The following is a 24,481-nucleotide window of genomic DNA, read 5'->3' on the forward strand; positions in this document are numbered from 1 at the left end:
TTAAGCCACAGAAAAAAGATGCTCCAAAGGACTAATTACTAATAAATAATTATCCCCATATCAGGCTTAATATTAAGGAAAAATCTTCCCCATGCACACACTAGCACCTTGCTACAGAAGGAAAGGCTTCACAGGTGGTAAGTGAAATCAACTAAATAACTATTTGTCTATTCCTCAGAGGCAAGGTCCACAGATAAAGACAGGAGCAGCAAAAAAATCTGTAACCCATATGTAATAGCACTCTATAAGGCTACATAAACTCTGAGGCTATATAAACAGTTTTAACATTATTTAGATTCAGTGAGCTTTGATCTGTCCACTTTATATGGTGCTTAATGCCAGCAGGCACAGCACCAGAAGAGAAACATTTACAAATCACTGACACGGGGAAAACACGACGCCACCTAGTGGTTTCTGCACTTTACTACAGTCACTTTAGCGGATGGATAAACTGGGTGCTTTTGAAAGTACAGATTTAAGTCATCAAAAACAAGGTGAGACCTAGTGACTGCAGAGTTCTAAGGGACACCTTTCCCACAGATACTCAGGAAGCTCCAAGGTGAAGGACACGGATCCTTCTGTACGCTCAGCAGGTGGAGGGAGGGCACATGCCCCGCAGAGGAACAGCCGTGAGACAGTTACATTTGGGACGTGGATGACATGTGCACACGTGCAAGTGTGTGGAATACTGGCACGTAAGAGTCCACTGCAGCTGGACTAACTACTGAGGACAACGTGCTTGTAAAATTGGACCCATTCGAAAGAAGAAACAACCCAGTGTTTACCTAGGAAAATCAAGAACGTCGCTTCTGCGCAATGTGAATTAAATATTACATGACAAGATAGAAAATAGAGCTCTGTTAGTACAGACAGCACTCAAAAGTTTTAGGTGGAGAATTGTGAAGAAATAAAGAATAGCTTAAAGAGAACTATTTTCTATCTTTCTGGGGTCTTCTGTATAAACTTTAGCAAAACCAGATATATATTCTAAACTAACATGAGATCAGAAATGTGAAAGTTCAGTCACAAGGCTTATCTCTGTACAGCTTTTAGCTCAACTTAGGTCCATTCTCTTCTTTGTTATCTTGTTTGTTCATGGAGTCATGTCTTATCTACAACTCTTTAAAAAGTGAAATATTTTACAAAAAAAGGTCATCCAGAACCACGTTGAAATTGCACAAGGCTTCTGAATTGAACCCAGAAAGCAATAAACCACAAGCTATCTTTCAAGGGCATTTCTGCCTTTGCAAATAAAAATGCGGTATTTGCCAAAGGCATCAGAGACTAGAGTGAGTTCAGATGATTTTCAGTAATACACCACCACCACTTTTCTTACATAGTGCTTTCTACTTATATGTAAGCAGTACTGAATTTCCCTCCTAAATATTTTAACAAAAATATACTTAATGTTAATAGCGAAAAAACTTATCAATATAAAGTCACTTATAAAGCAGCCCTATGCTTATTCTCAAGTTTTCAAAACTATTTTAGGTGTCTATATAAGTAAATAAAAATAATTCATTCTAATCAGTATCAAGTAGAATAAAATCCAATTTCTTAAGTGGTGCTTACTTTTCTTTGATGGTATCCTCCATTTCCTTGAATTTCTTTGACAAATTATTTGTTTTTTCAAAAACCAGAGCCTTATCACCTGGCAAGCCATGGCTGGATACCTCCGTCAAGAGACTCTGCAAAACTTCGAGATCTTTCTTATGTTCTAAGAATTCAGAAGTTGATTCCTACAAAGCATTTAGATATTTAATCAACACAAGATGTTAGTTGATCTTCAAATGGCATTCCATCAAGAGGTATGTATGGGGCCAGAATGGCTCTATTCAGAATTTCACAGAAGAATGATCCTGCCTACGGTCAGTACTCTACATAGAAACAAACATGCCGGCTGGCAGATTGAAAGAGAATACAGTAAACTTTAATTTAAAAACATACTTTTGGGGCCAGTCCCGTGGCCTAGTGGTTAAGTTTGGCACACTCCACTTCCACAGCCCAGGTTTGACTCCTAGAGCGGACCTACACCACTTGTCCACGGCCATGCTGTGGCGGTGACCCACATACAAAATAGAGGAAGACTGGCACAGATGTTAGCTCGGCCAACCTTCCTCAGCAAAAAAACTTTAAAAAAATAAATAAAAATGCACTCTTTGCATTCTGTCTCTTTGTGGGTTCTGGCACGTAAGATACTTAAATCATCTATGATATGTGGAAAGTGTACACATGAGAAATGGTGTTCATCTCTAATCAATGAGCAAAGGGTTCAAGGAGAAGATGAGATTTGAGATTTTTAAAGGAGAAAAGCACAGATCTTTACTAATCCATCAGCAATTAAAATGATGATGGCTAATTACAGTTCTGCTAATAAATGTATGAGCTTGTCTTAACTGTTAACATACTTCTTGATCAGCCTCATGAATATTACAGAAGACGTACCTGCATATACTGAGACAACTCAGTAACATCTTTTCCAGGCACATCTGCCTCAGTAAGAGCCTGAGTTTTTGTTTCTAAAAATGTGTGGAGCTTTTCTGAGAGGTTCTCAAAGAGCTCTACTTTGGTTTTTAGCTCCTCCATTTTGGCAAGTTTTTCTTTGTGTTTATGACTTGCTTCTGAAAACCGAGCAGACAAGTCCTTCATCTTGGCTTGTAGTGAGGACGCGGTCGATGGGTCTGTCGTTTCCATAAATTTCTTCACTTTTTCATTCATGGCATTTACACTGCTCTGACGACCTGCAATATCCTGTTCTAGCATCTGAAACGAACCAAATATCACATACGTTTTACAGTGATGTTTCTAAAAATTACTATTCATAACAACATCAGCTTGAACAACCTGTGATTAAGGAAGGTTAACAGTTGGGACTGACTGACAAGTTTGATCCATCCCTTGAGGAGTTCCACCCCAGATCTCTTCAGGGGAGAGTGGAGAACAGCTGGCAAGTTGCCTGAGCGAGGCAGGAGGCGGCGGCTACTCAGCAACCCCTGGGAGCTGCTGGAGCCCAGGGATTATCCATGGTCCTAATTTTTAAAAGGCTAGACGACAACAAGACTGATCTGATTAACCTCCTGTGCAGCCGGCTGAAGCAACAATAAACAAGACAGAACTCCACGCATGTGGAAGCCCTCTGTAAGGACTAATATTCATGGAAAAGTATACAAAGCTTTTTCCGTACTCCTTCACAGAAAAATCATTTTACACATTTGCCTCCATGCAAGCACAGCTTTCCACAGTGATTTTCAGGAAATATCTCTTTTTCTATATCCTTAAATTTATCTTAAATCTTGCCATCCTTGGAGCTTATTAAACAGTTGGGGATTTTTTTTTTTCATTTAAACATGTTTTGTTTTTAAATGTCACTTACAATGTTTTTACTGATGATATCCTGAAGAGCAGCAGAGTTTAAGGGCACTTGGCCTTGTTCTTTCAGAGAACTTTCCACACTTCCCATCCAGTCCAGCATTTCATCCAGGCCATCCTGCACACTCAGGGAGCGGGTCAGGGTTATCTGGAGCTTTTCATTCCGTTCATTCACAGACTTGGACAGATCATCATATCTGCCAACAATGTCATCTAGTCCAAAGAGATCAGGAAGTGTTAACCACAAAGTTCTCTTTGCCCTACTCTTTTTCAAAAACACACTAAGGTGAATCACGAAAATTTTGTGCCAAAACTGAAAAAAGAAAAGTTTAAATGACCAATTCATAATGCATAATCAGAGCACTGGTAAAATCTTAAAAAAGAAAAGATCGCACTGGAAAATGAAAAAACGAAAATTTTAAAATAAATAGTTAATATTATATATATCATCTGCATTTGAAAAGAGATTTTTGGATGCATAAACATTTGAATTGTCCCAGAGAAATGAAAGTGGTCCAAACAGTTAATCTTTGCAATAAATACTGGTTCCCAATCTGACACTACAAATGAGCCACACTTGATAACCATATGGAAAAAAGAAAAAGATGACAATCATACACAGCTATTCTCAAAGAACAAGACACAGTTATAAAGATTTATCAAGAATTAACCTTTACACATAAAAATTATCTCTCTCACATACACACACACATATTAAATTTTTCTCATCCTTCACACCCTAAGCAAAGTACTCAAATGCACAGGAATTGGCAGATGCAAATGTATTGAGAAAATAGACACCAACGAAAATTCACTTAAAATAAAGAAGGTTGAGACAACGCTTCTAAAATTTACATAAATTGAATTTATTTGAAATGTTTAATAGCAAAGGGAAAAATAAACAAGGTTAACAGGTTGATCTATCTCAGATGAGATTAGCTTTACTTTCAATTCTAAAGACTTAAGAAGCTAAAAGAAAAAAAAAAAAAACCTTTCTGGCCTAGTTTCCATTCGGATATAAAGCTCTATATTTTAACATCCTACATTTTATACTGCAGACTGATACTGGTTCAACACAAAGTTGACATAAGGGAAGCCATATTGCATAAAAGAAACCATATTGTAACTTTGAATGACCTCTGACAAACTAGCCCAGCTGGATATGCACCCTCCAGGAGATCTACCTGCTCTGTAGATTTTATGACCCCTGCTTGTATATGTACCTCCCATCTGTGATAAAACGATGACTTTGCTCTTTTGAGTGCCTAAGGAATGTGCTGACCCCCAGACAGAGTCTATCTGGTGTGGCAGCTTCCAGCCTGTAACTCCAGAGGGTCAACATTCCTAACCCCTTCCCCTAACCCACTGGCCTATACAACTGCTTCAAGATTCTGAGACTCCCTTAAGGTGGTTCCTTAGGATGCTACTCCACCATCTTCCAGTTTACTAGCTCAATGCCCTTTCTCTGTCACCATCTTGCCTCTTGACGAATGGCTTTTGTGTCACAGCCGGCAGACCATGCCCTTTGCATGGTAACAAGACCAATGAGAAGTTCAAAGAACAATTGTTTTTAATGTATTCATCTCTCTCTCTCTGGAAAACAACCTGTTTTTAATCATCAATTTATCACTTATTGTCCAATAACTTGAAAAGCATTTAATTCTTTCTGAACGCTTTAGTGTGATACATTGCAGAATGCTTCAGTAGAAGAAAACTTTGACCTGAAACATCTCTCTAGAAATGCAATATCTTATATGCTTGTGTTTGGCCCATGGAACATAAACCATATAAACAAACAGTATTTCTCTTTGACTGTTCTAATATTATATCATGAGAAAACAGTTTGACAAATTTTCACTGAATAGAGGGGTTAAGTTTAGACGATGTAAAGAGACAATGGTGCTCCTGTCGCTGAAACACGGTGAAGCCCCTGAGAACGCTGATGGGAGAGGGGAGAGCATTTAATATGTGCCCATGCACCAAGATGCTGTCAGCAGAGGAAACAAGCAGCAGGGTCAAATACGAGCCAGAGTATGAAAGTCACAAGAGCAGAGACTCTGAATCGCAGTTCGTGATTGGCAGGTGAGCTGCATCTCAAACGGGCGACTCTGTGCATCCACAAGGTAACATCAGCTCTCTGTTCAGCCGTGGCAAGTGACTTCCCATGCAAAGTCAGCCATTTTAATAAACTTAACGCATTTTGAGTGTTTCTGTTTATTTTTGCACTACTTAGTGAGAAAATATTGTCACTGAAGTGTTTCTTGATTTTAGTAACTAAAAATCATTTTAGAAAAAGATACAAAACAAAATTTATTATAAGAATGTTATTTAAGTTGTTGGTTTCCTTAGAAGTCAGATCTTGGAGAAACTCCTTTAAATCTTAAATATGTTTTCACATATTCTTAGAAAATTGTGGCAGAGAGAGGTTCTAAAGTCTTAAAATAATGTAGCATATGGATTTTAAACAAATAAAAGTAAAACTATGTACAATTAACAATGGGAAAAATATCAAAATGCCTCTCCAAATAACAGAAATACAGATAGTCTTTCTTTCTCCTCCAAATCCATATACCAAGTTCTCACGGCAGTGGTTGCCGATGTGGGATGTCAAGACGGGGCAGTGGGCACAGGAACAAAACGTCAGAACTTCCAGTCATATTTTTATCCAACACTTTAAAATTTTATATTTTGTGTGTTTTATAATTACAATACTCATAATATGATAAGACAGAAATATGTGTACATAATTTATAAATATACATGCATCTTTGAGGGCACATGTTAAAAATCACTTCAGGGGGTGCATGACCAAAGAAAGTTTCAATGTCTGTAAGAATGAAAAAAAATTTTCCCAACCACAGAGTGGTTTCAGAAGAGTCAAGTTTCATCTTCCTCTTCATCTAAAATTTCTACTCAGATGTAAATCCATGCTCTCTTTGGGGTGACGCATATGTCTAATCATCTGCTGTGTTAAGTTTTTTATTTCACACACACAAATACATAATCTCCTCAAACCACACATGAAATATTATGAAAAGTGGCAAAGTCAAAACAAAAAATGCAATAAGACAGTCAATAACATTTATTAATAATTCACAGGGCATGTAGTATAAACTAAATCCTGTGAGTAAATACAAAGAGCAGTAAGAATAGCTCTTCTCTCAAGAAACGCACCACGCCCACGTGAGGGGCGCACAGGCGCCATTATGCCTGGATCTAGCATCGCTGAAGAACTGGAGTAACTGGAACGCTGTGAGACCAAAGAATTCTAGAAAATGGAGAAGTGGGGACACCGTTTTAAAGCACTTCTCTTAGCCTCTTAAACCCACACTCCTGCTTTTGATAAACTCAGAGAGTCCGTTTTGGCCACAGGTTGAGAGTCTAGCTGTGCCCAATCCCATCAACCAAGAGAATCTTAAGTTCTACTTTCTGTGCTGAATATTACATGAAGAATTTTTGTTACATTTTCAAAATATAAAATTTAAATTTAAATTTAAATAGACTCTTTCCAAACTACATAGCCCCCACTCCCGAGATTCTAATACACCTGGCCAAGAAGGCACACCTTCTTCCGGGTTGAGAAGCACCATTTCACAATGAAGACAGAAGTCATACCATATATGCCAGAGAAGGCTTTCTCCCTATCCATCCGAACGCCTTCATTTAGAATGTACCTGTGAGACAGGCAACACTTACCCAGTGTTTTCTGGATATCATTCTTGGCTGGAAGCAAAGATCCCCTGGCATCCAGAAGCACTTCAGCCGTTTTCTTCAGTTTCTCTACAGCGACCTGCTGACTTGATATCTGTCCTTGCAGAGCCTGGAGGATGAAATCCTTCGATTATACTCAATAGGACTAAAGAACAGGTTTCCAGTACGAATAAAATGATACACAATAAGATAAAGTTAAATTGGACAGAGTAAACTTTTTGTCATTATACACTTACTCTAGACTTCTCAGAATAAGGCCACTTACAGGAACATCAGCAAAAGCATCAGCCAGTCGGGATAATACAAATTCACTCTTGAAATAAACGCTTGAGCGTATGTTCATGATAACTGGCCTGATTCCTGGCCCTACAATCCTCTACCCTTAGCATAATTCCCTTTCTAGGCCTTGCACGATACCACCACTACCACCAGAAAACAGAGAGAACAAGCAAACAACAAAAAACCTTCGGAACCATTTCTGACTCCAGGTCAGGAGATAATTAAGGATCCTGACTCAATACTGAGTCTTATCTATTTCTCTTAATTCAAAAAATGTTACTTAATGTCTAACAAATTCAAAAACCTTGCTACGTTGTGTGAAAATACAAAAATCACACATATGCGAAGCTTACCCACAGGGACCCCATAGTCTATGGCAGGAAGCGGTTAACACCAAAGGCGAGCAAGAGAAAGTGCTGCCGGGAGTTGAGAGGAGGGATAAGAGGAGGAAAATGAGGGCCACCTCCATGGGGTGGGATTGAGTTGGGCCCTGAAGAGAAGACAGTGTGGATTTGGCACACAGAAGTGGAGAGAGAGAACATTTCTCTGTAGAACAAACAGAAAGAACAAGATGAGGATAGAAGCATGAGAAGAGGAGGCGAGGGTCTCATTCAGTTTGAGAACGTGTAAGGGTGAGTAAACGGAATAGGACTGGAAAGGCCTCCAAGGCCAGGCTAAAGAGTTTATCTTTTGTCCTTTAGCAACGGGGAATTGTTCAAGGCTTTTGAGTAAGGGACTGACATGCTCAGAGCTATCTTATGAGAAGGCTTAATCTGTAGCACCGTGTGGGAGCAATTAAATGGGGAAGAAAGGAAGCAGATACGCCAGTTCAGGGGCAACATCAGCAGTCAGAAAGTAGAGAGGGCCCCTCTGGGCTGGGAAAGTAGAATTGGTAAAGGAGTTGGGAAGAAGCCACAGGACTTCATCACAGGTTATCTAAAGCTGTGCTGTCCAATATGCTAGCCACCAACTACTAGGGGCTTTTTAAATTTAAATTAATTGAAATCAAATAAAATTAAAAATTCAATTCCTCAGTTGTACTAGCTCCATTTCAAGCGCTAAGTAGCCAGATGTGACTAGCGGTCACCATGTTGGACAGAGCAGATGATAGAACATTTTCACCATCACGGAATGTTCTACTGGACACCACTGCTTGAGAGGGCAGGAACTAATGAAAGAGGAGCTAAGAGAAGTGCCCAAACTTTTTGAGCCCAGGTAATTAACAGAAATCGTATGCAAAAGTGGGAGCAAGTTTAGGAGCAAAGGAGAGTCTGGGAATTCATGACTTCAATGTGCTTTTAGGACACTCACAGAGAAAGAAAGAGCAAAGCTGGAAACAGAGGAGACTGAACACAGCCTGGAACTAGACACAAAGCTGTGGAAGTCAAGAAGCAAGATAAGGCTGCCAGAGGAGAAAGCACAGAAATACCCAAGAAGGAGGCCATACAGAATCACGGCGAGCACTTAGACGTAAATGAGGCAGAGAAGAAAACAAACTCTATCAGGGATGGAAATGGCCTAGAATAATTCTGCCCCCAAAGTTTACAGGAAAAGAGAAAGTGGAAAGGCTAACAGAGTCATCTGCTTCAGAAAAGATAACGCAACCTTGAATTTGCTGAATAGAGGCCCCAGCACTTCTCTGAGTAGGCAGATGCAGTTCAACAAGAAGAAAGGAGGTACAGCAGGAACCGTGGACAGGTCTTCCAGAAGTTCAGCCCTGCATTCCTAACACCTCTGACACGTCTCTGTCCAAGTAGGCCGACTGGCCACATGGCCCTATGCTTGGCTTTCTTTCCACTTGACGTATGCGAGCTCCTCTTCTAGTCTAGCATTTGGGTTTCAAATGCAAATTCCCATACGCCCAACTGTAGATGAACTCAACCCTGGCCGTGGGCCCAGGTTTCCAAATACTTCTTGAATGTTTCCATCTGTGTGTAAACAGTCACTCCAAATTCAAAAACCTACACTTGTACTTCCTCCTGGGGTTGCATCTTACTACCAAAGCAGTAAACCTGAGGCTCCTCTGAAACCTTCTCTCAACCCTCCTTTCCACCTTCAAGTCAACCAGCAACCTGACTAGTTTAGTTTTTTAAATAGGACCTCTGCTTGGTGGCTCTGGATGACTGCAGGATAATCTCTCGTTCACCTGAAAAAAGCATCCTAACTGTGTTCTCTGCCTCCAGTCTCTTATCTGATATAGGCCCCTGTTTTATGTAAAATACATATCTGACTATATCACTCCCCTCTTCAAAATCTTGCAGTAGCTTCCCATTGCCTTCATAATAAAGGTGAAGATTTGAGCACGCTATAAAAGGTCCAATGAAATCTACTCCTTAATTCTATCTTCAATCTCATCTTTCTCCACCACCTCTTCTAGAAATGTCGAAAAACATTTCTTAGCTATCTGCTCATGCTGGACCCAATGTCTTAACATCTCTATATACCAACCTTCTCATGTAACCTACCCCCATCATCCTGAGCCTAGCTCTTATTTACCCCTTAATATTTAGCCGGGAAGCCTTCCTAACTTTCTTCTCACCCCCAGTTCAAAGTCCCCAGGCGCTCCCACAAGCACTCTGCAAATATTACCAGATTTATTTGCCTCTTCTATCAAACTGTAACCTCCTTGAAAACTAGGATTTCATCCTACCAGGCTTTCTGGTATCACTGCCTAGCACAGTACTTGGCATATAGGAAGCCCATAAAAAGTCTCTGGAATAAATGAGCAAATGAAAGAGTAAATAAGTGAAGATATCAGGTGTAAGATCTAAAAAGTATGTCTTCTATTTAAGCCTTCATTTCAAACTAAAATAAATGCCTAAAGCCAATGGCAAAAATTTCCACAACTAATATTTTCATATCCAAGAAATTGTGATGACATCCAGGCAGTGTGCATATGTCAAAAAGCCCCCAAACTATGGTCAACATGGGATCTGTGATCTGAATACCAGATCCTACAGTTGTTCCAAGATGCCAAAGAATCTGCATCAGAGGGGATCTGTTTGGGAACCTCTCCCAGAGGCTTAGTTACAGAAACTATAAGAAATTCCTCAAGACAGACACTTTACTTAGAACCAGACTGAAATCTAAGCACAGGGACAGCTTACTCACATCTCATGGTTACTTAGGAGATGAAATAAGGTTGGGGTACTCCAAAAAAATATTTTTTTAGAATGGGGGTTCCCCAAGGGCAGAGGCAGTGTTTTAACATCTTTGCATCTTCACAAAACCTAACAATGGGCCAAACCATAAATGTCTACCGAATGAATAAATATATGTAAAAGTTATCATGGTTCTACAAAAGCATCCAGTACCAAAGATGGCCCTACCTACCACCTTAAAACCTAGAAATGGGTTATAAAAGAAGTATCTCTTCTTCACATCTTCTCTTGGAAACATCCAATGCCTTTTCTTTCCATAATTATGTTCAGGAGAGTCAGCGGTTTTAATTCCTAACACATATCAGATTAATTTAGCCACAGTAGTGGTATCTAGCACTACTTTGGAACAAAACTGTAAATTATTCAAATGGGTACCATATATTGTTTTTAATGGGTTTCAATGAAATCAAAACATGAAAGAAGCATTTGTGACAAGGAATACTGCAAGATGATGACCTTGGTCTCCTTGCCTGGACCAAGAAAGGGTGAAGTTTACAAAGCTGTGGGCCCTTGACTTGCTCATAAAAGTTTCCTAACTTAACAGCCACTACCCCAGAGATCAGTGCAAGCCTGCAAGGTGGACACTGTCGGTCAGTGTGAGCCAGCCCCATGCCTAGTCCCAAACTCAAGCCTAGAGAGTGGTCCCAGAATCCTGTCTTTCTGTGCCTCATATGGGGCTAAAATCTTGTTTTGTCTACTGATTTCCCTGGAATCAGATCTTGAAGAGTTTCATTATAGCTCAGTGGCAGCAGACTGCTGACAACATAGCTAACAGCTCTTCGAATAATAAACATGCTGCTGGACAGAAATATTTCAAATGCAACAACTGAGTGCCCCCAAATGACATTTACTATACAGGAGAATACAAGTAGAAGTTAATATTGTAAATGTAGAAAAGACTGGGTTTTTTTGTGTGGTAGTCTTCTGTGTTTATATTATTGTTAAAAGGAAAATAATTGTAAAATTTTAATAAAAATGAAGGAAATGGAGACTACCTAATCCTCGTAAAAATTTACCCTCACTACATGCTGAGATCATGTGCAAGGAAATATGCACCTATGCCAGAACAACTTTAATTGCACGTTTAACTTTTTAAATTATGCTGTGGCTTAATCAGAATTCATTCTCCTTTGAGACTTTGCTCTCTTTTTACGTTTCTTTGGCTGCCTTAGGACCAGAGGAATCTTCTCCTGCTGCACACACCAAGTAAGTATTCCTCTGTTTTATAATTAACCCACGTGTCTGTTTAACTAAAAAACCACAGCATTCTTTAGGGGTTTTGTCTTCGGCTCCAGTTAGATGAAAATTACTTTCATATAGGATATAATCAGTTTCCTAATACAGATCTAACTTAAAATGTGCTATTTCTATTTTATACACTTTCCTATATTAAAAATACCTAACTTCCTAGTTAAATGTAATACAGGCATACCTCGTTTTACTGCACTTCCCTTTACTGTGCGTTGCAGATATTACATTTTTTACAAGACCCTCCACCAACAAAAAAATTACAACTTGCTGAAAGTTCAGATGATGGTTGGCATTTTTTTAGCAGTAAAGCATTTTTTTCATTAAGGTACGTATGTTGTTTTTTAGACATAATGCTATTGCATACTTAATAGACTACAGTATAGTGTAAACATAACTTCTATATGAACTGGGAAACAAAAAATGTGTGTGACTCGCTTTATTGCGATGTTTGCTTTATTGCAGTGGTCTGGAACCAAACATGATGTATGCCTGTATAAGTAATCTTGATCATCATTTTAAGGTATTGGCATTTCCTACCAAAATAATGGCCTTTATGTCACAGCATTCCCTCTGCCCCCACCACGTAGACTGTCCTTGGACAAGTAATCAAGTGGGAAGTGAAAACTTAAGTCAGATGTGTTCTTGTGCTTGTGGAAAAGAGAGAGAAACAAAACAAAGAAACAAAAAACCCGGAACTGAAAATGCACATCCAAAGGAGGGAGGAAACCCCTAGGAGGCTGTATCAATGTGGGGATGCTGACCTGGCCCAGGACACCTGCCTGATGCCTAATGCAGGGATGGGTAAACTGTCCAGCCCCAGAAAGAAGCAGTGCCCAACCACTGCTTCACCTCCCCACGCGTCTCCTCCCTCCTTCATCTGACACTTTCATCCCTTGCTTCCATCCCCCTTCTCTCTGCCTGGGTCTTAACCTGCCACATTTCACCCCACGGTATGATTTAGCTCTCTTCTAGCCAGAAGTCTCGAGTCTCAGGCAATACCTCATGTTAAGCTCACTCAGTAGGGTTTTCCTTGTTAACAACACAGCACTGATTTTTGACTGTAACTAACAGATGCAAATGAATTCTGAAGGGCCGTTGTTTAACTGACAATGCAGTGTTTACTGTCTAGCTCTGGCAGCAACAAGCTACTGCTGCCCACATGCCAAAAGGAATCACAGAATAGATTTATGAAATGAAACTTTCAAACTCAAAATTATTGGTCATGTGGAATTAAGAATAAAATATTTCAAAAATTATCTTCCCTTACTTTAGGATTTTAAAATACACTTAAATGTAAGAAATAGACTAGAGATCCTCTCTGCCACTGTGGGTATGGCTTGAGACCTGCACAATTAGGTAATTCCCACATTAAGCCTGCATTTTTATAAGAGCAGGTAGACGTCTTGAGAACCGTGCTGGGTAATAATTGAAGATTGTATCTCCAAGAATCATGGGGCTACTCGAGAGGAACACCAATCCTGGTCCTCGGTGCTGAATGTGGCAGTGAGATCCCTTCCTCCCTTCCTCCTGTCCATTCTTGAACAAGTATTTACTGAGTACCTACTAGGAGCCAGGTGCTGGGGATACAACAATGACAAAAACAGACAAAAACATCTGCCCTCACAGAGCTTAATTCTAACTGAAGAGAAAGACAATGAACAAAATAAATAAGTATGAAGATAAACAAGTGGTCCAGACAATACTGGTTCTTGTTTGGGAGGAAGGAGCAGGGGGATGCAGGGAACAGCCAGGACAGCAATGTCAAGGCAGTGAAACAACCGTGGACAAAGCCATCTCATTAGAAAGAGAAACGGACTGTGGAGAACTGGTCATAACGCCCTCTGGAGGGACAGTGTTTGTGTCCCATCCTTTGTCCCCTTCCCCAGGTGAAACTACCCCAGAAATGTGGGAAAGAGGAAGGGTTTCAGTAGGACTACTGACGGCCTGGATGGATGTCTCTCTTTTCTCTCTTTTTTGTTTTTTTTACCTTGGTCTCTTCCAACTGCCTTTGCAGATTTTTAGGGTCCACAGCAATGGGTTCAGATAAGTGTTTGCTCGCTGTGACCTCAAAGGCCTGGAGCCCAGAAAGAAGTCCACATGAAGTCTCTTCGTAGTGTTGATATTTATCCACCAGATCTTTAAGATTATTCCCAAGGACGTTGCACTAAAAAAAAAATCAAAAGAGAGAAAGGGTGGGAGATTGAATCCACGATTTTTATGTGTGTTAAATAACCTTAGCACCTATCAGTTATATCACTTGGAAAACATCAGACTTCAACCAAAGTTTGTTAAAACTGTAGGGAAAGATTTTCTCCTTTCTATGAAGAAGCATCCTCTAACAGGTCAAAAAGCCACCATAAAAATGAGGAGACAGTCCTAGATTTATACCAATTCAAAAACCTATTTGCCAGGGCTAAGTCTTAACCCAGAATGAAGAATTCAGGTTTCAATCATCAGAGGAGGCTGATCTGCCAGGGCCCCCTCCCACTGAGTTTAACACACCACGTGCAGAGATGTGTATTTGATGGAAAGGTTTTAATAAATCACTTCTATATGCTGCACGAGATTGATTAACACAAGCAAGACAAATAATCTAGGTCAGAACGAGGCCAAGCCCAAGAGCCAGTGACGCTCTTCAAATCAGGTGTGCAACTTGGTCAGCTGTATGGTAAACAGAAGTGTTTTCCTAAATTTGTTTCTTTTTCTGGACAGAACTCTTTTACTTGTCCACAAGAATAACAGAAGCTGAAACCGTGTGTTAACCACTGAATGTTAAAATAATACACTGATCAAATAAACCTGTAAAACAAACACTTGCATATTTGTAAAGGAAACTTTCTGAGATGAAACTTCAGTTCTCAAGCCAGAGAGGCTGCAAATGAGCGGGCACCGAATTGCTTAGAGCCAAAACAAACGCCACCTGGTGGTCCAACTGGGTATGAGCGTTAGGGCTCTCCAACTAAATAAATAACTTGGGGCTTCTAATCTTTCAACACATTTTTCAGAAGTTAAGCAGATGAAGTTAAGATGGAGGGAAGTAGGATGAAATTACCTTATTTTCCCTGATTCTGTTTTTAGATTTCTTGCTTCTAATTCCAAAACAAAAGTTAAGAGGACAGAGTGAAAACTATCATCACAGATTCATCTTGCCCTTAAAAATGAAAAATAGAATTACCTTGGTGTAGAGAGCCCTGAAGCGGTCAGCGGCATGATCCAATTTGCTCTGCACTTCTCTGTGGGTGGCAGAAGTGTCGAGAGCATCCTGGCCAGCCTTGCCCCCATCTCTCCTGCTGCAAGATTTGGCTGCTTCCAGCACTCTGTTTCCAGAAATGGTGATGTACCTCAAGTCACCTTTGTGTGAAATAACGTCTTCTGAGAAACTCTTCTGCCTCTTCAACTTGGTCATTAAACCACTGAAGTCATCTGCGCCCGCCTCCAGGTTTTCGAGTTCTTGCTCCGACTGCTGCAGCCAGTGTTCAAACTCGCTGTAATCCGCATCGAACTTCTCTAATTCCTCCTGCAGCGAATGCGTTAACTTCATTTTCTTCTCCGATGCGGCCAGGGCGGTTTCATAATGCGCCTTCAGTTCCTTCATGTTCTTTTGGAGTTTCTCCTTTTCTTCAGGAGCGAGATAGTGGCCCTGCTTCTCCAGCAAGGCTTGTGCAGACTGAGTGGCCAGGAGGACGGCTTGGTGCTGAGAGACGATCTTCTCATGCTGGGCCTATGTGAAAAGAAATGGACCGTATGTTACAGCAGAGACGGGATTACCCTGAGGCTGTAGGAGCTCTTGTTGCCTCAGGACTGACAGAACTAAATGGTCCACAGGCCAACAACCTGTTTCTCATGAACCTTTTCAAGGTACACTGTATTCCCCCCTCTTTTTTTTTTGCTGAGGAAGATTGGCCCTGAGCTCACATCCCTTGCCAATCTTCCTCTTTGTTTGCTTAGCAAGACTGGCCCTGAGATAACATCTGTTGCCAGTCTTCTATTTTGTATGTGAGCTGCTGTCACAGCGTGGCCACTGATAGACAAGTGGGGTAGGTCCATGCCTGGGAACCGAACCCAGGCCACCAAAGCAGAGCACATGAAACAAACACTAGACCACCAGGGTTGGCCCACAGTATTTCCCTTTTATTGGTGAATTTCAGAATCTCAGAAGCTGCATTTTGAGGACTCTATCTAATTTTAAAGGAGATTTCCAATCTCCTCTAGAAAGTACTTTGGTAATCACACAGGCAAAGGACTGTTTTGAGAAGTTTGGAAAAAAGGTAATGAATTTCTCTTCCAATTTTAAAACCAGCAGCTACCATCTGATCTCATCTTACTCACAGCTTCCTCATAGCCACCCTAAAGGGACGGCTAATGTCTTTAACTAATTAGCGATCAAATAAGCACAATATTCTTGATTAGGAAGTGACGCTGCAAAGATATTTAATAGGAAAAAAAGAATTTGTAATTGTAAAGCTATAAAAACACTGTGACAATAATTAAGCAAGAATAACATACATTCAGAGAAGCCCAAGGGAAGTCAGAGGAACACACGTAACAAAGGAGGATGTTGGAGCAGCTCAGCTTCACGGGGGCCTCAGTTTCCAGCACGTGGAAAATGGAGACCTGGTCGCCTCCCGCTCCACCCAGGACCCGACTGGCCTCCCTGACTCCAGCTCCACCCGCCTTGTCAGGCACTCCAGGACCTTCTGCTCCAGTTACTCTCTTGTCTGGTAACAGCTCTTCCCTCAGATGTGTCTGGCAGCCCCCCAGGCCCTCTAAGTCTGCACAAAGCTCACCTTCACAATGTGGCCTACTCTGCAGATCCATTCCACGCTGAAAGGTGGCCCCCACTCCACACTCCCCACCCGAACCCAACTCTACCTAATTCTCTCAGCAAAAAGTTCCACCTTCTCACATCGCATAGAACTGAGTTATTTATCGCCTGTCCTATCTTCCTCACCCCCCAGTACACGAGCACCAGGACAGGGAAATTATTTTGTGCACTGGGGAATCCCAAGTACCTAGGACAGTGCTGGCCACAGGGGCTGCAAGACTCTAAGTACAGGCTGCGAAGAGGAAAGGTCTGCGAAGCAGTACTGCATGGCGACTATTCACTCCTAAGTCTGAGCCCAGTGAGTCAGCTGAGGACGGACTCACCAGTATTTGTATCCTCACTGTCTAGAACAAAGCCTGCCACATCGTGGGCACATGGCAAATATCTGTGTCCAGATAACCTTTCTCCCACAGACCATATCTTTGGTATTTGAATTATATTCCTGTGTTACCCTCCAGCAGGTCTTCGGCACACAGGAGGTCGCATAGACACATATCATATCTCACGAATTATCTGAGTAAGCCCCTTTCCTTTTACAGATAGGGCAGCTCAGGCTGCAGGAGGAGAAGGGCTGTCCCAGGACATGTGGCACAAACAGAAAGAGCTAGAAACAGAACCCTGATCATCTCCTGATCCTTTGGGCCACCTCTCCGCTCCAGCAGGAGATGAGGAATTTCTAAAGCACATTCAGATTCCCACATTCTTAGAAGTGAAGAGACCAGCAGGCAACTGTCACTCTGTGGCTAAGAACAAGGGCTTTCCTGGGAGGCACCGTGACGTCTGAGTCCACCGGCTGGTACTTTTCACTACTTCGGTCAAGTTACTAACCTTTCCTGACTTCTTGGTAACTGACTCATAAGACTCCTTTAGGAATTTCTTAGACTCTTCAATTTAAGGACAAGCACAATAAGGATCTGTCATAGCCCCTTGAAATTGCGATATAAGGAACACTTCCCCTCTTGTCCTGGTTTGATTTGTATTTCCTGTCACGTAAGAACCTCACAGAGAGCACTCCACTCCAAAGACAAAGACTCAGAGGAAAGCAAATTGAACTGCAGAAGTTCCTAATTCCAGCCATCTGACCACCAAACACCAAACACTGAAACAAAATAATCGATTACGTGATACTTTAAAAACGTTTTTCAAAACTGCCTTTGCTCCTATGGTAGCATCAACGTTAGCTTAATTTCCATCAGGCAGTGGATTGCTTTAGAAGGGCTTTCATTCCTCTTCTCAACAATGGCCTTGACTGTAGAGTTGAGCTGCAGCTCAGAAAGAACTTAAGTGAGCTCAGGATTGCATAGCAAGCTGGTCTACGGACATGGATTAGAGCTCAGCAGAGCGACCGAGCTCGTGGCCCAGTTTCAAATCCACACTCCATCCAGGACTCAGAGGTGGAGCCTGGGGAGAGTCACTTCACTCCTGTACATTACGCTTCCCCATGGGTAAAATGAGAGTAATAACCTCATGGTAGTTGGGAGGACTAAGTGAGTTAAGACGGGAAGTACCTAAAAGAGTGCCTGGCCGGCTATAATTGCTCCATAAATATTAGTTATCATTATTTCTATTGATCCCTTATAACTCTGCTTCACTCATAAGAATGCCACATCTAATGATTTATTTCTCTCTTTTTTTTTAATCTCTTTTTTTTTTTCTCCTGGGAAAGATTCGCCCTGAGCTAACATCTGTTGCCAATCTTCCTCTCCATCCCACCAAAGCCCCAGTACATAGCTGTATGTTCTAGTTGTAGGTGATTCCAGTTCTTCTGTGAGTCACCTGCATAGCATGGCTACTGACAGATGAGTGGTGTGGTTCCGCACCCAGAACCGAACCCAGGCCGCCATAACGGAGCACACGGAACTTAAACCACTAGAGCATCAGCGCTGGCCCTATTTCTCATTGTTTCTGACTTGCTTAGAATTCTCACAATAACTTACATCTGACATAAGGATGAACCTAGAAAAAAGGGCTTTACTCTCAATGGCCATTAAGGTTTGAAAAGAAAACTCACGTGCTAAGTCGTTCCTATCTTTACCCACCGAAAAATACAATTTAAGAATATCATTATGTTTAAAAGAACAGACCTTAACTTTCTGGTATTGCTGGTTCAGATTCTCCTCAGTGGTTCCAACTTGACCATCAACTTCAGTTTCCAACAGGTTACCATTAACTTCATCCTCTTCTCCAATCGCCAACTTGCCATCACCTTCTTGAAAATGACTCCCGTTCTGTTCAATTACCTGTTTCTCTTTTATCCCTGCCCTTTCGGAGTCTTTGTCAACATTTGACAACCAGTCCAAAAGGTTTTCTATTTTGGTTTTGCTCTCTTCCAGCTGCTTCACAGCTGCAACCTGGGCAGAGAAGGTTCACAATGGGTATTCCGAATATGGGCTGAGGCATTAGTAATTTAAGACATTGAAAAAGTAAATATTCAGATCACTTAAAATGAGAGTGGGGAGACTGAAAACTGACACAGGCTGAAAACGGAACACAGTGAAATTAAACCTTAGAGAAACAGGCAGTTACATCGAAGTTTCCACTGTTCTTAAAAGTACATTCCAAAATTTTAACTATAATTGATGAGTCCTCACACATTTCACAAATACAAAGTCTCCCAATCCCACTTAAATTGTTTTTTAAGTTAAGCAAAGCTAACTCTTCTAACTTTCTGTAGTATCTGGTCGATTACATACCTGAAAACCCAGAATTCTGCCCCTGGTGCTAATCATTGGTTACCACCACCCAATATCACTTAATAAATCAAGAAGCTGTTATACTAATCATTTCCAACAAAGCAACAGTGCACCACATATGTGAATAAGGACCTTTTCTGTTTCTTCCTTGATTGCTGTCTTCACAACTTTATCCAGCTCCTTTTTCGACTGTTCCGCCTTTAAATTAAGCTGCTCACACTTTATCTTGGCTTCATTAAGTTTCTGTTCAATCAAAGCCTTATCTTCTAGTGACAGCTTTTCACCATTCTCTTTTAGGAAGTTCTCTGTGTTTTTCACTATTTCCGCCAACGCCTGTGCACTTCCTTGCATATCTTTCTGTAATTCCTTATAACACAAAAGAAAAAAATATCTTATGAAATTACTACCTACTTAATAATTGCAGAATTGTAAATCTTAAGGAGGGAGGGAGCAGAGAAGGAGAAGCCAGCATGGATAGGTTGACAAGGCATATTCAGTATGTTAATTTGAGTTGGTTTATTTAAATCACAATATTTAATATAATTTGAAATCTCAAACAACATTAAAGAAAAATGAGATTTTTATGTTTAACAAAGGGATGTGGTTTGTAAACCACTGAAAACAATGAAGTATTCAGTCTATAATCTGTACAAATTTACACACATCAGATCTTTTTATGTTATGTGGGTGAATTTATAAAGCTTTTAAACACATGGTAATATTATTTATTCTGTTTCTAAACAATTAGCTCTCTAAATTATGTGCGAAGTTGTTCCTAAAATAATTTCTATGCTAAGATAACAATGTCTTCTCAACACCAGAGCTCTGTAATGTGTACTGTTTGCTTCCTTGCCCTGCCTGCCAGGAAGCTCGAGACTAAGAACTCTCTTCAGCAGGTATATAGCTTTCCTCTGTCTCTATTTCTTTTTATAATTTCTCTTCCTTCTTTACTTTGCATTTTCATTCTCTATTTTCTATGCATATTGTATTACTATGCATTCTATTACATTCTATGAATATTCTATTATATGCATTCTGTATACTATTCTATGCATTCTCTATTACTATGCATATTCATTCTCTAAACAAACTGTATCATGTTTGAGCTTACATACAATGTTTCCATACTTTTCTTTTAATCCTCTTGAAATTTTTCAGATAAGTATTTGAACCCAAAGAGATACTACTTATTGAGCTACTGTTACATGGCATGAACTGTGCCAGTCAACACACAATATTTACTTAACTCTTACACTAACACAGCAAGGTGAGTATGACCAATGAAGAAACTGAGGCTCAAAAAGATTAAATTACAAGGATAATAATGTGTACAGTCTGGATCTGGACAAAGAGCTATCTAGTTACAATGAGAATGTTCTTTCTTCTGACACCAAAATAAAGATATCTTTATCTGTCAGTACTGTTTGTTCCTTCAATGTAAAGGGACAAACTGTAGAGAAAGATGAAAGGCACAAGATGTTAAGAAAGAGAAAGAACCCAAAATGATGCCTATTTCACCCAACTTGCAAGTGCATGGGGTGGCCTTAAACAGATCCGAGTTTTAACTCATCACACACAATATTTCCATTACCAAATCTCCTTTATATCTCCCCCACTCAATATCTCACCAAAAACCAGTCAAGAAAATTACTTGGCTTGCTTGAAGTTGGAAATGTAACTCTTAGTATAAAGTTTACAGCTCAGGCCTGGGGCATCTAGCAATGCCTTGCCTCAGAAAGCTAAAATGATGGCTGTTTTTCAAAAATCCTGACTGCTTCCACCAAATAACAGGATTCACACTTAACGTCAACATAGACCTGCTGATACAAAACCAAATTCTACCTCTTGCTTGGACTGGTACTTCTGTAACTCAGCTGTGCCGTCTCCGATCACGAAGGCTTCCTGGTGACCGATGAGGCGGTTTTCAGTCTGCGTGAGGAGATCACATATCCCCTGGAGCTTCTCTTTGTACTCCTGCTGACGCTCTGCCACAATCTAAAGCGGAGCAAAACCAGAGCATTTTACACGGGTGGTCATAAACTCGCTATTGCGAGAGCTCCTTATTACATTTTGCAAACATTTTGCAAGTTTCCCCTCAACAAGCTTTTTCCTATGTATGCTGTAAACACGATAGCAGTGGGGTACAAACTCAGCAAGGTGACAGAGAAAGTAAGAGCATGTCCCATACACAAGGAAACAGATCATGGGGGGGTGAAACTGCCCAAGAGAATACTGGCCATGCACATGTGTAAGAGATGGAACTTCTGATCGACAGGAAGAAGCATTCCATTTTCTTAAGCTCTTGAAACCTGCGACACACACAGTTAATTCTGTAAAAGGATATCAAAACAGAAGTTAGTCGTGATTTGTCTGTTAACATATTTGAGATGTGTATACAGGTTATCATGCTAGAGACAATGCCTGAGTGGTTCAAGAAATAATAAAAGGAACATTGCATGCGATATTTTTACTTAATCACTATGTCTAATTCCATTCCCAACTCTTGGTTCATTATTGCTAATTACTTACATCTTTCATTTTCCTATTTTATATATACTAGATTTTCATCTTATGGGCCTAGATCACATTTATAAGGAGCCTAACACATCCTGTCAAGGTACTGAGTGTTTTATATTCATTCTTCTATCAAGGCTCAGAATACTACCAGTTGAGCACTGTGACTATTTCCAATTTTCCAGTGAGAAAACTCTGCTTAAGTGACTTGCCATAGGTCACACAATGAGTGAGTGGGGCAGCCTGGCTCGAGCACCTGTGCTCTGAACTGCTGTGCCACACTGCCCCGTAGACGAAAAAGATACCCTAAACTTTCTCTATGCACATGTTCATCAATTTATCCACTGAAATTTATGAGCACATCCGTATTTCCTACTCTGAGAAAAAAAGTCAAGACTCTTATCTGAAAACAGTAGTTTAAGGGAGTCATGAAAATCTAAATAAACTAATGATAGCATTATTATGGGAAAAAGTATTGTTATATATTGTCGGATCTCTACATTGTATCTTATTATGCCAAACCTTTCCTATTGTGCCATAATCCCTGGGTATCTACATTACAAGTTCCACACTGAAGGACTAAAGCCAAAGAATTCCAACTCCACAAAGAAAAGCAAACCTTCTGGTCATCAAGATCCTGTTCTAGCTGTAACTGAGTCTCTAAACGTTCCACCTGGGCGGTTACTGATTCCTGCACATCCAGAAAGCACTTCTGAGTTGTATTTAAGAGTCTCAGCAGTTGTTTGCTTTGGTTAGGAGACAGATCTTGTGCATATTCAGAGATGAAGAATTGCACATCAAAGGCTGTCGTCTCCAGTTGCATTTTGGTGTGTCCAAGGTCTTTTAACACATTCTGTGAACAAAGTAGTACAAGTTACCAACAGGGAGTTAAGCCATGATACAAAGTTTACCTTAACAATAATATTTATTTTTAAAATATGCTTCTTATATCAGGGACTCAAGGTTTCATTGACATTTTTTCATTATTCATTTCATCAAAAATCTATTCATCACCTAGTAATAGATGGTAATGATGAAATTATTTATTACTATGGTAATTAATATTATATAAAAAGATAACCCCTCTAAGAATATTTTAACCTTGCCACATCATACTTAAAATGTAACTGCAACAAAAGGTGAAGACTCAACTTATATACATTTAGCACACTGAAGGGAAACATTAAAATAAGGCTTGCTAATATTTACAGTATCCATGTAATCATGGTAGCACATAAATGAGACCATGGGAAATCGGAAACATAAATGGGCCAGAATTTCAGTTTCCTGACTCCCAAGCCAAGAGCTCAACCATCATTCATGAGGCATGCTGTTCAAATTAAGAACTTGGGGGGAAAAAAGGCATGACAAAAATGACTAATACATACATAAACACTACTTATATTTGATGTATTAATACGACTAAGTTATACTATCATGGATCTGACTAATACATAAATAAACACACAAAGACAAATCTCAACATGTCAGTGGTAGTAAGAGTTTGATAAGGTAATTGGGACAGCACCAAAATGACATTTATAACGTTGTGATTATTTTACGGTTGTATCAACTATGAACAAACATGTCACAGAGATAAGAAAGGAAAGAATCCCTTACAGCTTTAGCAAAGTCATATTGGTTCCAAACATTTGTTATATTAAATACATAGGTTTTTAAATGTACTTGGTCTTACTTATTTTGATACTTGCCTTGAGAAGCTCCAAACTTTCCTTTATATGCTCAGTATCTTGAACATTCACAATCTCAATATCCTTCACAGATTTGCTCTTCTCTGATATCCAGTGTGAGAATGACTCAAGTTTATGCAGAAACTCCTCATGGGAAACTTCTAGTTTAGACTAGAAAACAAAATTGTGTGTTCATTTCTGTCTGTCTCCAAATTTCAAATTCCTACAAATAACGACTCTGTGTTAACGGCTTATTAGCCTGCAAATAAAATATTTCATCTTATGACTAAATTTTCAAATAATCAAATTTTCTTCGAAACTCAAATTTGACTCAGCGTGAAACATTCTGACGCCTACCATTTCACAGTCAATTGCGAGCATGATGTGCTTCATTCTCTCTGAAGACGCGTCGCTGAGGGAGGAAAAGGCAGCCTGCAAACTTTGGTGGCTCATGCTCAGTTCTTCAAGGTGTCCTCTGGGGAAGTCATTGGGAAGAGACTTTAAAAATTCTTCTGCCAACTTCATGTCTTTTCTTAAAATAACAGCAATTGGAGCCAATCCCAATTCAAATGTCTACAAAAATATATATATATTCCAGATGTACTTAGTGAGAAACACCAATATAACTCATATTACAAACATAACAGTAAAGCGCTCTGCGTATTTTTCCAAGTTAACATCAGCTTACTTCTATCCATAATAGGCAGCAGACAATTCTTACCTCTAACTGTTTAAGTTGGTTCTTCAAAGCTTCTAGATTGTTATCCAGAGAGTCCTGGTTGTCTAAGGGCGGCTTCATATCTTGAAGCAAAGCCAAATACTGGTGCATTTTTGACGTGTGCTGTAAACACTGCTGTAACTCGTTGGAAAACTAAACAGAAATTTGGACATTTTAATTCAATATCCTATATGTATGTTTTTAAAGCAAAAAAACGTATGGGATTATTCCCAAATGTTTCATGCAGCTACTTTCATAGAAAATGTCTA

At 40.0% G+C, this 24,481-nt stretch overlaps 1 protein-coding gene and 1 long non-coding RNA gene across 42 annotated transcripts in view; one reads left to right on the plus strand and one right to left on the minus strand.

Moving 5' to 3' along the window:
* Positions 1 to 24,481, minus strand: part of DST (dystonin) — a 440,625-nt gene that overhangs the window by 103,206 nt on the left and 312,938 nt on the right. For 35 of the 41 annotated variants that reach the window (XR_011530133.1, XR_011530132.1, XR_011530131.1 and 32 more), the window contains 13 exons: positions 24,216 to 24,365; positions 23,852 to 24,067; positions 23,516 to 23,665; positions 22,423 to 22,656; positions 21,132 to 21,284; positions 19,422 to 19,655; positions 18,681 to 18,947; positions 14,947 to 15,492; positions 13,759 to 13,935; positions 7,066 to 7,189; positions 3,374 to 3,582; positions 2,446 to 2,763; positions 1,573 to 1,739 (listed from right to left, as the gene is read on the minus strand). Coding sequence is in view for 38 of the 41 variants with exons in the window: in XM_070586342.1 (XP_070442443.1) it covers positions 1,573 to 1,739; positions 2,446 to 2,763; positions 3,374 to 3,582; positions 7,066 to 7,189; positions 13,759 to 13,935; positions 14,947 to 15,492; positions 18,681 to 18,947; positions 19,422 to 19,655; positions 21,132 to 21,284; positions 22,423 to 22,656; positions 23,516 to 23,665; positions 23,852 to 24,067; positions 24,216 to 24,365 (2,945 nt within the window). In the remaining 3 variants the exon portion in view is untranslated. The remainder of the gene's footprint in view (positions 1 to 1,572; positions 1,740 to 2,445; positions 2,764 to 3,373; positions 3,583 to 7,065; positions 7,190 to 13,758; positions 13,936 to 14,946; positions 15,493 to 18,680; positions 18,948 to 19,421; positions 19,656 to 21,131; positions 21,285 to 22,422; positions 22,657 to 23,515; positions 23,666 to 23,851; positions 24,068 to 24,215; positions 24,366 to 24,481) is intronic. The other 6 variants (XM_070586335.1, XM_070586336.1, XM_070586339.1 and 3 more) reach the window with 1 other exon arrangement.
* LOC139077524 (uncharacterized) lies at positions 1,641 to 12,291 on the plus strand. The gene is made up of 4 exons (XR_011530148.1): positions 1,641 to 1,808; positions 11,693 to 11,726; positions 11,990 to 12,096; positions 12,234 to 12,291. It is a non-coding gene; the product is annotated as an uncharacterized lncRNA (long non-coding RNA).

This window comes from Equus przewalskii, chromosome 19 (assembly GCF_037783145.1).
Source record: "Equus przewalskii isolate Varuska chromosome 19, EquPr2, whole genome shotgun sequence".
Lineage (NCBI taxonomy): Eukaryota > Metazoa > Chordata > Mammalia > Perissodactyla > Equidae > Equus > Equus przewalskii.